We start from the raw sequence: 14,185 nt of genomic DNA, 5'->3' as shown, positions 1-14,185 counted from the left end.
TAAATCAAGCCTGTGGGTATGGAGGTGGGTTTGGTGGGAGAAACATAAGCTTTAAAATCAAATGGACACTGGTTGAAATATAGGCATTAATACCATCAGTTACAAACTTTGCGACATTACTTAACCTCTCTGAACCTTGGTTTCCTTGTCTGTAAAATGGAAATGATAAAATCTATTTCAAAGGTTTTAGGAAGAAATAAAAAGGTGAAAATGCCAAAGAATCTGGGACCCAGAAGTTGCCCTCTTTGTCCTTGTTTTTTTTTTTTTTTTTCTTTGTAAAACAAAACTGAGAGGACTCAGCTTGGCTTTGTGGAAGCAGGTGGAGCCTTGAGACATGAGGTAAGGGAATATTTACTTGGTTAAGGAGGCAGAAAAGGACTCTCCGAGGAAGTGATATTTCAACCGAGACCTGGAGGATGTGTGGAAGTTAGATTAAGAAGGGTGGGAGTATGCTGTTGCAGAAATGCGAACATATTGGGCAAGTAAGTCACTTAAGCTTCACAGTCCCTTTATCTGTAAATGTAGGCAGCACTGCCCTAGTGTGTCCCACCTGGGTAGTCTGTTAAAGCCAGAGAGTAGAAGTAAGAGAGATTTGAAGTGGTAAGACTGCTATACAATATAAGGCATTGTTATTGATATTATATGATAACAGCACAGAATTTAAAAAAAAAAAAAAAAGGCTGGGTTTGAATCCCAGATCTAGCCGCTCCTATTAGCTCCTAATAGCTGAGCTCTGGACAATTCACTCTGCCTTTTCGCACCTTATTCCCTCATTTATAAAATCAGAGTCATGATGTCAGTTTCACAGGACACTGTGAGAAGTTGTACCATCATGAGTATGTGGAGGACCTGGGAAACGCTTGGAGGTAGCTTGTCCCTTTCCTTCCGTCTCCCTGCCTCCACCCTTGGCACCATACTATTCTAAGACTTCTGTACCAAAGCATGATGCTAACTTACTATGTTGTTCAGGGTCTTTTGCACAAAAACATTTTTAAGCTATAATTAGCAGCAATCTTTTCATCTGTGATTCACGCTGTTGTTTCTGTATACAAGTTGATACTCTTATAGCTATGCCTTCAGGTTTATCATTTTAAGACAGCTGGAGGAGGAGATCAGGTACAAGCTAATCATGCCAGGATGCTGAAATGGGAAACTACTTAGGTTTTTGATGTGTAAAACAAGAAACTCCTTAAGGGGGTATTATATGAAACAAGCCTTTGAAATAGGTCTCAAACAGGAAGTGGATCACAATTTTGTTTTTTAATTAACCTGTATTTGCTCCTCCTGAAAGGAGAGAATTTAATGTAAATACAAAGTCTCACATCTTTTCTTAACGGTAAGCGTCCTCTGTTCCTTTTTATTTGGGACAGGATGAGGAGCTTTACATGAACTTTAAATTGAGAACAAATGGAAAAGGTATTGTTTATCTAAGGTGTCTGAAGAAGGGCACTTGGGGAAAGAATTGCACTCTAAAATAACCTTATGAAAGTTATTGATTCGTTTCTTTATGGTTCCCTGACAAACAAGGACCATTATTTCTGTGCCCGAATGGGAGCTGGGTCAAAGAATCCTTTTTTATAGATTATCTTTCCTGAAAACCAGACTTGTCAGGAAAATGAACCTCCAGAAATGAAGACATGAGACTTAGTTGAATATTGCATCCTGTTCGCTGCTTTGAAGGGCAAGTAGGAAACATCGTTAATTTTTAAAAATTTTACTGAGTACAAGAAGGTTTGGGGATAGCTCAGGAAATTTAGATAAATTGCTACTGTTATGTATTTGCTAAGTGGTTTTTATTTAAATTCCCTCTTCCATGACATTTCAACTCTATAGTCCAGAGTCTATCTAAGTATAGTAGACTGGGGAAAAAAGCATAACATTTTTCATTTTTTTACCTTATATTTTATTTTACTGTTACTATTTTTTTGAGACAGAGTCTCACACTGTTGCCAGTGCTGGAGTGCAGTGGCACGAACTCGGCTCACTGCAACCTCCGCCTCCTGGGTTCAAACGATTCTCCTGCCTCAGCCTCCTGAGTAGCTGGGATTACAGGCGCCTGCCACCACGCCCAGCAATTTTTTTTTCTATTTTTAGTAGAGACGAGCTTCACCATGTTGGCCAGGCTGGTCTCAAACTCCTGACCTCGTGATTCACCCTCCTTGGTCTCCCAAAGTGCTGGGATTACAGGTGTGAGCCACTGTGCCTGGGCACCTTATATTTTAAAAGTAACTTCAAAAGATCACATAAATTATATATATATAAGTTATATATCTTTGTTGTTGAAAAATGGAAAATACAGATAAGGATAAAGGAAAACAAAAAATCATCTGGAACTCACACACAGAATTATCTACCCCTCACTTGCTGGTGTATATAATTCCACGGTTTGCTTCTATGCACATAGATATATTTTTATTGCAAAAATATTATATCTACATACTGTTTTATAACTTGAAAACACAGCTTTTGGGGAGCTTTATTCTTTCTCACTTTTGGTCTAAGAAGCCAAGGGAATTTAAAATGAGATGAATTAATCAATAATTAAAGTAGGGTTATTACACCATTTAGATGAAAGAAAATTTATGTTGACAGTTGATATACTGCTCTTTAGAATTCTGTAAATAATCCCCCCCAGAAATTTGAGTACTTATTAAAGATATATTTATTGTTTATTATTAGCATTAATCAAATATTCCGTAAATACTTTCCCAAGTGAAACAAGTTGTTTTTTTTTAAAGCACCTTGCTATTACTTTGAGATATTTGGGGATGGAGGCATTATATTATTTGCAAGAACATTTTATTCATATATTATTAAAAATATTAAAAGCTGTTTACAAAGATATTTGGATTGCTTTTTAGGCTTGTCATAATCTAATCCTTTAATCTATCTTCTAGTGAAAAGCTATTTTAAGAGTATTTCTTTTGCTCAGTGGGTTAGATTGGAAAGGAGGATTTTAAAGTGTCGGAATTGCAATAGCAACATGGAAAATCTGTAAAACTTAGTTTACAATGTTATTACTTTGGATTTTATGGCTTTATTCAAAGTTCTAGCTGTTGAGGAACTCTAGCTTCTCTGCTTTCATAAAGCAACTTTATGTGACCATATAATTGATTTGTAAAGATTTAGACCTGAAAAACATGGCCATCTGTCCAGGCCTTGGTAAAGGACTCATTTTACTTAAAATTAACCATAACACATTATTTAGTTCCATAGAGATATTAATACAAGGAAGATTTTTTGTTGTTGTTGTTTTTGAGACAGAGTCTCACTCTATCGCCCAGGCTGGAGTGCAGTGGTGCGATCTCGGCTCACTGCAGCTCCGCCTCCCGGGTTCATGCCGTTCTCCTGCCTCAGCCTCCCAAGTAGCTGGGACTACAGGCGCCCGCAACCGCGCGCAGCTAATTTTTTTGTGTTTTTAGTAGAGACGGGGTTTCACTGCGTTAGCCAGGACGGTTTCCATCTCCTGACCTCGTGATCCGCCTGCCTCGACCTCCCAAAGTGCTGGGATTACAGGTGTGAGCCACCGTGCCCGGCTGACACAAGGAAGATTTTTGATAGGTCCAATACCTAGATGAAGAAAATTTTTCTGTAAACATAGTTTGACATCAATGTAGTAATAACATTCAACATTATAAAGATTTTGTAATGACATCATTTAAACACTGTTTTCTTAAGCTCTCACAACCTATCTGGAGTATCTCAAGTCTTATGAATAGATATTTGTGCAGGTAAACAAACTTAGGGTTGATTGTTAATTAATTCAGCCAACATTCAGAAACTGTGCTAAGTGAATTTTGAGATATACAAAGAGGAATCAAATGAGATCTCCTTGCTTGAAGAGTCATAGTCTGCTGGGAAGACAGATATGTAAACATATCAGGAAGGCTTCCTAAGCCCAGATACATTTAAACTTTGAATTAACATAAAGAAAAACTATGGTTTTGTGAATGAAAGTGAATAACCTACTCCATGTTCTTAGAAGATACTGTTTACAGTTTAGTAAGCTGAGTCCAGCGACTGAGGGCTGCTTGAAAGTATAATGGACTCGCTTTCGAGTTTGGAGATCACTGTCAAAATAATTGAAGTGGAGAGAAGAACTTCACCTCAAGAAGTAAGAGTGTTGCATCTGGAGAAAATAAATATGGCTGGCACTTAGAGTCATACCAAGCTTAAGGGAGCACATATAAGCTGGCGTGGCCAACCAATGTCTGGGTCAAAGACATGGCCCATGATTATGCCAGCTTAGTGAGATAGAGACTTTTTGAATTTCCCAAGTTGTCTTGAAAACTCAACTTATAGATTCATTTCTCCCTTATTCAGCAATGTTCTGGATCCTCTAAATGCTAGGGTCCTAATTAACTAATAATTTCACTCTGCTAGGTTTTACTTGTGTAGACTGGAATGAGAAGATGGGAAAGTCGAAGTACTTATAGGACTGTTTTCCCTTTGAGAAAATGAAATAGTTAGAAGACATTTGCTGAATGCCTGTGACATAATAGAAAACATTTAGATTAAAAATAAATTACATTTAATGGTCCCTTAGTAAGCGCCAGACACTGTTCACATATCTTTAAATACAGCATCTCCTTTGATGCTTTCAATAAACTTATTGAATAAGTACTTTCTCATTTCTATTTTATAGATGAGGAACCTGGGCATAGACGTGTTAACTCAATAACAGACTCAGTTAATAAATGGTGTCACCAGGATTCAAACCTAGTCAGTCTGTCTCCAGAGCCTGAGTCCTTAGGTCTCCTAAGAACTCTGTGAACTTGGGCAACTGGTTCAATCTCGCTCATCCTGTTTTCTCATCTGTAAAATCGAAATCATAATAATAGTGCCAGTTTCATAGGGTTGACATGTATGTAAGGGCTTTGTGTAGCATTGACTACAGATACTTTCTCCAGCCTTGCAGGAAGATGGCAGAGGTGGGAAAAGCCACCCTCCCTCTATTCCACAATTGTCCCTGTGATCAGCACTTCCTGCTCCCAGAGTGGGGAGCGTAAGTAAGTGATCAATAAATAGTAGCTGCTGGCTTTGTGAAGTTGTCATTCTTATTTAATCTCTATCCTGAAACCAAGATTGTTTTCTTAAAATCAGCAGGAAATGTACTATATTGTGCTTGGGAATAAAATTTGTTTTTCCTCACCTTATTATTTTATTTTTTTGAGATGGAGTCTTGCTCTGTCACCCAGGCTGGAGTGCAGTGGCACGATCTTGGCTCACTGCAAGCTCCGCCTCCCGGGTTCACGCCATTCTCCTGCCTCAGCCTCCCTAGTAGCTGGGACTACAGGCACCCGCCGCCACACCCAGCTAATTTTTTGTATTTTTAGTAGAGAAGGGGTTTCACCGTGTTAGCCAGGATGATCTCGATCTCCTGACCTCGTGATCCACCTGCCTCGGCCCTCCAAAGTGCTGGGATTACAGGCGTGAGCCACCGCGCCCGCCCCTTTCCTCGCCTTCTTGTCATTGCTCTTTGGGTTAAGAGTAGACTGTAGTAGTCGCACTATTGCCAATTTTGAAGAATGTGCTATAGTAATAAAAAGAAAGAAATTCAGAGGTATTCTAAGCCTAGTTCTGGTGCTCTTCTGCTTTGATTCAGTATTTTTGTAAACTAGACATTGGGAATGTAATCTCACCTCAGATAGACTTTATATTTCCTAAATGACTTTGGAGAAGCCCCAGAGTTTGAAGCACATTCCCTGAGAGGTTATGAATTTAGCATTTCTTGACTTTAAAGGGTGATTTTATTTTTTGCTTGGAAATGTTGTGTATATCCATGGAAATCTACACCAATGTTGGTATATTAGTCTTGGTTCTCCAGAGAATCAACAATATATTCATGTATGTCCTATTGGATATCTCTCTAAGACAGAGGCAGAGAGATTTATTTTAAGGAATTGGCTCATGCGATTGTTGGGACTGGCAAGTTCAAACTGTATTACAGAGCAGGTCAACAGTCTGGGAACTTGGGCAGAAATGCTATATTTTAGTCTTGAGGCTGAATTCCCTTTTCTTCCAAGAAACCTCAGTTTTTGTGGTTAAGGTCACTAACTGATTGGATGAGTCCACCCATATTATGGAGGGTCATCTCCTTTGCTTAAAAGTCAACTGATTGTTCTTGGTACTGTCCTCTACAAAGTACCTTCACAGCAACATTGAGACTAGTGTTTGACCAAACAAGTGGGCACCATAGCCTAGCTAAGCTGGCACATGAAATTAACCATCACATTTGGTTTCTGCCATTTTGTGTGAAAATGTCCATTGCTAGCATCCACAAGTTTCCTAGCTCATCTCAACCCTAATTGGATGTTGGTGTTCTGAAGACTCTGTCAGGAGCTTGGAAACTTATCTTACTCTTCCCTAAAGTATTTTAGTAGGACTTCAACTACTGGTTGACTAAGGAAAACAGGGTGAGAAAGTTTAGAAAGGAGGGAACAGGCCTTCATTAAGCAACTTAGGAGCCATGAACTCTTGCTTCTTAAGGATCTATAGTGTGCCAGGCCAAGGATAGTTCCCACTTCAGGCACCCACAGTCTGGTCCAGCAAGGCTAACAGGAATATAAATGAGTGCAATAAAGTGTGACAGAGCCAGGTTCAGTGGCTCATGCCTGTAGGCCCAGCACTTTGGGAAGCTAAGGCAGGCAGATTGCTTGAGCCTAGGAGTTTGTCACCAGCCTGGTCAACACGGTGAAACCCTGTCTTTACAAAAAATACAAAAATTATCTGGGTGTGGTGGTGCATGCCTGGAGTCCCAGCTACTTGGGAGGCTGAGGTGGGAGGATCAGTTGAGCCTGGGAGGTTGAGGCTGCAGTGAGCTGTGATCATGCTACTGCACTTCGGCCTCATGACACAGTGAGATGCTGTTACAAAACAAAACAAAACAAAACAAAACAAAACAAAACAACAGTGTAATAGTGCATGCAGGAAAAAGTGAGATCACAGAGGGGTAGTGAAGAGCTATACCTGAATGGCAGTTAAGGGTTAGGAATGATTCATCTCTGAGGTGTCAAGACTTAGAAGAAGCTTCTTAGTTGCAAACTCTTCTCAGGAAGTCAGGGAAGAGTAGGAATCCAGGGGAGAATGAGATATGAGACCAGGAAAGAGGAGGCTGGGGTTGTCCAATAGGGTTGACCAAGTTGTCAAGGCCAGGGAGATAGGTGAGGATCAGATTATGCGTTCTGCATTTTATCTCATTGGAGGTAAAGATGAGCCATGAAATAGTTGCATTTATTTATTTATTTATTTATTTATTGGCTTTGAGTTTTTAAAAAAATTTTTTATTTCAATAGATCTTTTGGGAACAGGTGGTTTTTACATGGAGAAGTACTTTAGTGATGATTTCTGAGATTTTGGTGCACCCATCACCTGAGCAGTGTACACTTTTAAACCAGAAAATAACATGGACGGCACTCTTCAAAAAGATTTAGTGTTTGAAATTTAGCCAAACAGTATGGCTGCTTTCAACTCTAATAGGAAGTTGGGCTAGGAAATCTCTGGGAAAATGAATCTCAGTACAGCCCATGGGATCTTTAGTGTTTCAATTTGAAGTCATCAGAGCAGCCTTTCAATGGACAGAAACAGGTTTCTGTGGAAGCTGTGACATAGTTGGTTTCAAAGTTACTTCAAAATGGGCACAACTCTAATGTGGATTCAGCATGAAGGAAGGTGAGAAATAGGGAAGGAATTTCTGAGACCCTTAACTGAGCCAGGGTTCACTTTTCTGTTTGTGACCATTGTTTTCCTTTCTAATTTGTGGAGTAATAACATAGTAACATTAACTTATGTTTATTTAGTTCTCTCATGTTCATGACCCCAAATAATTTGTGAGATCCTTATGGATACTGCCCACATTTATGCTTCATTTATACCTCAACATGCCCAGCACCCAGCCAGGCACAAAATAGTCACTCATACATGTGTTGGTGCATCTGTCTTTAAAAATCCAACTACTTACTCAAATCCTTGTTTCTGATGAATGTTAGATGTTGAAGTAGCAAAGAGCTGAAAAATGAAGTCTGTGGTGCTTATAGTATCTAGTGGCGAATACTGCTTTTAGGATGCTGGTTAGTGCTAGCCAAAAGCGTCATTTTCCTTTAAACATGCTCCAGTCGTTTCTGCTAGTTAGCAAAGCGAAACTTCAAGTCAGGGAGCAACTTGTCCTCCTGTGGTTTCAGGCCAATCGATGATTTTTACTCTGGGTATTGACAGCTCTCTGCCGCATCCCCTTGTCTTTGGCTACGTTGGTTGACTGTTGTGCAATGGATTATACTGATTATATTGCCTTGTGGGGTTTAATCAGCGCCCAGCAAGTACTGTGTGTGGTGTGCGTGTGACTTTTCTTTGTCTTTTAATTGTCCAGGATGTGGAACTATTGATGGTGCAGCTTTTGTGTGCTCATACCTTGACTGATCAGTTTTTAAATCAGAGCTTATGCTTCTTTGCAGGATGTCACAATTTGGAAGCCCGATTCATGCCAGAACTGCCGTTGCCATGGTGATATTGTTATCTGCAAACCTGCTGTTTGCAGAAACCCTCAATGTGCCTTTGAGAAGGTACAGTATCCTAATTGTGTCCTAAATGTATTGGTAAAGTCAGTGAAGGGTCAGGTTTTTGGATCATTTCAGACATCTGTTTTTGACATTTATTCTAATCTCTAATTGGAAGCTTAATGAAATGCAGAAGAGAATTTAACGTATTGCATCTAAGAATATCCTAATTTCCAGAATTTTAACATATCATATCTAAGAACATCCCAATTTCCATTTATTGGGCGTTTACTCTGGACCAGGGACTTGGCTTAAGGTCCTAATAATGTTATCCCTTTAATATTATGTGGGGTAGGTATCTTTATCCCCACTTTATAGATGAGGAAAGTGAAGCCTGGAGATTTTAAGCAACTTAACCGTGATCATGCAATTAATAAACTGCTGCCCAGAGATTTTACCTCAAGTCTGACTGATGCCAAAGCTACTGACATTAACTTCAACATGCATGAACCATCAAATGGATTGAAAGTCAGAACTGACTTATTGAAAAAGATTTTCTAAAAATATCATTTGAGTCTGCCACTGATTGTATTATTGTGCTACCATTGGGCTCCCTAGGAACATAAGCAAGTCTTTGACTCAATAAATCTCCTTGTACTTGACCAAGTCTATGATTGGTATTTCCTCCCTTCCCTTCTGTTAAAAATTTTCAGTTTTTTTCTGACTACACATCTATTCTGTTAGAATAATACTTTTTCTAGTTGCTGACTCTTTTCTTTTTAAAGTGAATCTATTTTTGAAAAAACCTTAAGCTTTAAATTTGAACTTTTGAAACTCCCAGGACAAGACCAATTATTTTATTCATAGTTGGACAAGACCAATTATTTATTCAGTCAATTTAAAAAGTTTATCTTTCTCGTTTTCGGCTCCCTCCAATAATTAATCTTGAGTCTTTATGCCATCTAATGCTAATAAGGTTCTGTTTGTACCTGACACTGGAGTGAAGTTATGCCTTTAAGAGTATTCCTTCATTTCTGCGTGAGTGTATTCCTGAGAAGCTGGGGGTACTTTAAGTATTGGCAAATTTGATAAGATTTTATTGTATATTATGGAGCTTTATGTTTATAGGGTAAATATTCCTAAAAAAAACAAAACACTGGCTTGCTAAGTAAGTCACGTCAGAATCTGAGCTGGTGGCAAAAATGCCATGAAAAATGCCCTTCCCCACTTCATGTGAAGAATTGTGTTATCATGGAAGAAGCCCTGAATTACATGTTAGGAGACATAGATTGCATTGCTGAAATCTAAACATGCTCTATATCAGGGGTTAGCAGACTAAATCTGGCCCACTGCCTGTTTTTGTACAGCTTATGATCTAAGAGTGGCTTTTACATTTTGAAATGATTGAAAAAATAAAATACAGTATTTTATAATGTGAAAATTATGTGAAATCCAATTTCACCATTGATAAATAAAGTTTAATGGAAACACGGGCTCACTTATTTGTTTATGTATTGACCTTGGCTGCAGCAATAGCATTGTATAGTTGCCATGTAGACCATGTGTGACTCCCAAAAGCTAAATATTTGCTATCTGGCCCTTCACAGAAAAAGTCTCCCATCTTTGTTATATATCAAACTTGTGATTTCATCTCTTCCTAATTTGCTCCCCTAATTTTTCTCATCTTGGTAAATGGCAACCCCATTCTCCCAGTTGCTGTGGCCCGAAAACTTTACATCACCTTTGACTCCCCACTTTCTCCCACATCCCACGTCTAGTACATTAGTAACCCCCTCCCAGCTCTTCCTTCACGAAACAGTAAATTCCAAATGTGACTTCTCTGCTGTCAGTCTGGTTCCATTATTATCATCCTTTTGTCTGGATTCTCACAATAGCCTCTTAACTGGTTTCACTGTTTCTATACTTGCCTTTTTCACTGTAATCTTGATATAGTAGCTACAGTGATCCTAATAAAATTGAACTCAGATCATATTGCTTCTCTCCTTAAACCCCTCCAATGGCTTCCAGTGGCGTCTCTTCTCACTCAAAGTAACATTTCACAACGTCCTTTAAGGTACTACTGTACCCCTCTAATTAATATTCTACTGTTTTCTCCCTTGCTCACTGCTTCAGACACCAAGCCTCCTTGCTGTTCCCTGAATATGTATGTATATATCTGAGAAGGAAAAATTTTGGAGGGAACAGCAAAGTGCAAAGGCTCTATGGCAGAAGTGTACCTGATATGCATAGAGATGTGTGTTTATATACATATATGTATACATATATTGCCTGATCTTTCAAGTCTTGCCTGGATGCCGTTCTGTTTAAAATTGCAAATCTCTACCCCCTACCACACATTTTGTATTCCTCTTCCAGACTTTATTTTTCTTTTTGATACTAACTACTATCTATTTTATTGATATTTTTTGTTTACTGTCTCTTTCATTCTCTGTATATCCACAACACCTACAATAACACCTGACACATGGTAGGCACTCAGTAATTTTTTTTTTTACTGACTGAATGAATGAATTAATGAGAGATGAGGCTAGAGAGTTGGTAAGTTTGAGGTTATGAGGTTATGCAGAGCCTTGTATGCTGTAGTATGGAGTTTGGAATTTTATTTTTAAGGTTATAGAATGCTAACAAAGGTTTTAGGTGTAAGGGTGGAATGGCCGGCTTTTTTAGAAAAAAAGTATCTCTGGTTTTTCAAAGATAATGCATAATATTAGAAATGAGGAGATCAGTTGAGAGGATGAGAGAATCACCCAGAGAGGATGAATTGCAGAACTGGAGCACTGGTAGTGTAGGGATCAAGAGATAAGGGCAGGTGTGACAAGAATTTAGGGGATAAATAAGCAGAACTGGCTGAAGGTAGGAGGGTGACAGAAAGGAAAAGGAGAAACGACTGCCATATTTATGGCTTCATGACTAGTTGGTTAACTGAGTCACCAACTGATATTGAGAATACAGGAGAATTAAGAAAAACAGCCCATCTGGGAAAAATGGCGATTTCAGTTTGGGATGCATTGGTTTGAAATGTCTGGGAAAGACCCAGGTGGATATGTCAGAATGGTAGCTGGATATGTAAGTCTAAGGCTCAGAGGAGAAGATGGGGCTGGAGATATAATGTAGCTGTCATCAGCACATAGATAGTATTGCAAACATGTAGAATTAAAGAACTCATCCAAAGAGATTTTGTGAGAAAAGGGTTCAAGACGAAGGATGGAATTTGGGGAGCACAGTCATTTAAAGGGAGGTGAGCATAAGAGAAAGTGCTTAAGAAGATTGAGAAGCTGTAGTCAGAGGGGTGAAAGGAAAGAAATGGTCAAAGAAGAGAGTAATATTATAGTCACCAAGGAGAGTAGAAGATGCCCAGAAAGTTCGTATTAACTGTGTTGAGTACAGTTAAAGGAGTAAGTGAGAGGAGAACTTAATATGGCCCTTCAGATCTGGCAGCATGTAGGCCACCAGTGGCCATGCTGAGGTTGATCTCAATGGAGTGGGGAGAGTGGAAACTGTATTGCAGAGGCATAAGGAGTGAATGGAAAGTGGGGAAAGGAAGGCTGAATAAAGTCCGTCTTTTTAGGAGCTTGACTGCGAGGGGGAAGGAGAGAAGTGGGGCCTTAGGTAGGCAGCGTTACATCTGAGAGGTTTCTCTGAATCTCCCATCCCCAACCATCAAGCCCTTCGGTGTGCTTCCGTGGCACTTTGTGCTTGCTCTATTCATACCCCTTGACTAGACTGCAATGCCTGTTGACTTATCTACTTCTTCCTCCAGACTCTTAGCTCCTTGAGAGCAGGAATCTTGCTGTCTTCACTATTGCAGCCTGTCAAACAGCATAGTACGCAGCACACAGAAGGCACCTAGTCAAGATTTTTGGAATGATCGCATAAGGGAAGGGAGAGTGTTTTGTTTTGTTTTACTTTTTAGTTTTTGATATTACCATGAAAGACATATAATCACTTTAGGAGGGAAAGGGTAATAGCCCAGACTAGAGAGAGAAATTGAAGAGATGGGAGTTAGAGGGGAGGAGAGACAGAGTAAGTGAATTAGGAGTGGTTGCTGGACATTGAGGCTAACATGAATAGGAGAATGGGAGGCCAGCTGGGGGTTGAAAGACTGGAAGGTAAAGAAGTGCTCAAGGATCTCCCTGGAGGAAATAAGGGTGAGAGGGTGCTAAAAACCAGGAGGCCCAGGTTCACTGGAGTGTGGACAGATTTTAAGGTTGGCTATGGCTGTGTGAAATAGAGATGAAAATCGCTTGAATTGAGGTGGTTGAGAGTGTACAAAGACAGAATATCATTTTAATGGGCATTGAAGTTGTCTAGAATGATCTAGACACAGGTAGAAAAAAAAAACAGAGATCCAGGTATCAAGTCTTTACTAAGTGAATGTGAGACAGTGATCAGCAAATTTGTGGATGAAGGCAGTATAGGAATCAGAGAGCATGAACTCTAAGGAAGGAGATTCCTTATCTGTAAAATGAGAGGCTTGCACCAGATGATCCAACCATAAGAAACTTTTTCAACTCTAAGATCGTGGAAATATTCCACAGAGCTTTTGGGCTCTTTATTTCAAGTAATGAAATAGGATCATAGAATGGAAGAACTAGAAGGGATATTTAGAAATCATTTAGTCAGACTTCCTCAGTCTGTAAATAAAGAAACTGATTTTTAGTGGTTTAGTCACTTACCCAGAGCTAGGAGGTAGTATGGCCATGTCAAGAACCTTGGGCCTTGGCTCATGTCCCAGTGTGACTTTTACTCTACCATGTTGCTTTTAAGTTTTCCTCTGGGATTTCAGCAGCATGTGTTGCTGTTATTCAAATCTGCTGTGGTACCCTTACATTAGTATGTGGCACAAGTTCATGAATCACCACTGTTCCTAAATTAAATTATTATTTTATTTAGACAGAGTTTCACTCTGTTGCCCAGGCTGGAGTGTGGTGGTGTGATCTCTGCTCACTGTAACCTCTGCCTCTCGGGTTCAAGCGATTCTCCTGCCTCAGCCTCCCAAGTAGCTGGGATTACAGGCATGTGCCACCACATCCACCTAATTTTGTATTTTTTAGGAGAGATGGGGTTTCACCATGTTGGCCAGGCTGGTCTCTAACTCCTGACCTCAAGTGATCCAACCACCTCAGCCTCCCAAAGTGCTGGGATTATAGGTGTGAGCCATCATGCTTGGCTTGTTACTGTTAATAACTTGTTTTTCTTTTTATCATTTTTTACCTTTTTGAAGCAATTTGTTTTGGCTATGGATTGACTAGAAATAACCTAGTGTCAATGGCAATTCTGAAAGACATATTTTATCATCTATCATTTATTCATTCTATAATCACAGGTCATGGATTCTATATCCATATCTTATATTCATATAGAATAGCTAGCTGGATAGGGACAGAAAGACAGACAGACAGAAAAAGATTGAGAGAAAGAACACAAAGGTATTTAGAACCTGGAATAGTTAACCCAGTTCTGTCAGAAGCTGTCTTGTCTAAGGATTTCTGGAGAATATGTCTGCACAAAAGACAATGCCATGCAAAGGAGCACGGCATTACATGGTGAGGTTTTGGCTGCAAACCTCAGTGCAGGTAATAATGACATTTACCTAATAAAGTTGTTGTGAAAATTAAATTAACTCTCTCTCTCTATATATATATGTATATTTCTATATGTCTGTATGTGCA

General features: G+C 39.3%; 1 protein-coding gene across 1 annotated transcript in view; it reads left to right on the top strand.

The window, feature by feature from the left end:
* FRAS1 (Fraser extracellular matrix complex subunit 1) overlaps positions 1 to 14,185 on the top strand; it is a 471,835-nt gene that overhangs the window by 157,771 nt on the left and 299,879 nt on the right. Inside the window, exon 3 of the mRNA XM_055297229.2 lies at positions 8,451 to 8,558. Coding sequence (XP_055153204.2) covers positions 8,451 to 8,558 — 108 coding nt within the window. The remainder of the gene's footprint in view (positions 1 to 8,450; positions 8,559 to 14,185) is intronic.

The sequence above is a fragment of the Symphalangus syndactylus genome, chromosome 10, assembly GCF_028878055.3.
Source record: "Symphalangus syndactylus isolate Jambi chromosome 10, NHGRI_mSymSyn1-v2.1_pri, whole genome shotgun sequence".
NCBI classification, from domain to species: Eukaryota; Metazoa; Chordata; class Mammalia; order Primates; family Hylobatidae; genus Symphalangus; species Symphalangus syndactylus.
The sequence above is the reverse complement of the archived record's forward strand: the minus strand, read 5'-3'. Positions and strand labels throughout refer to the sequence as shown.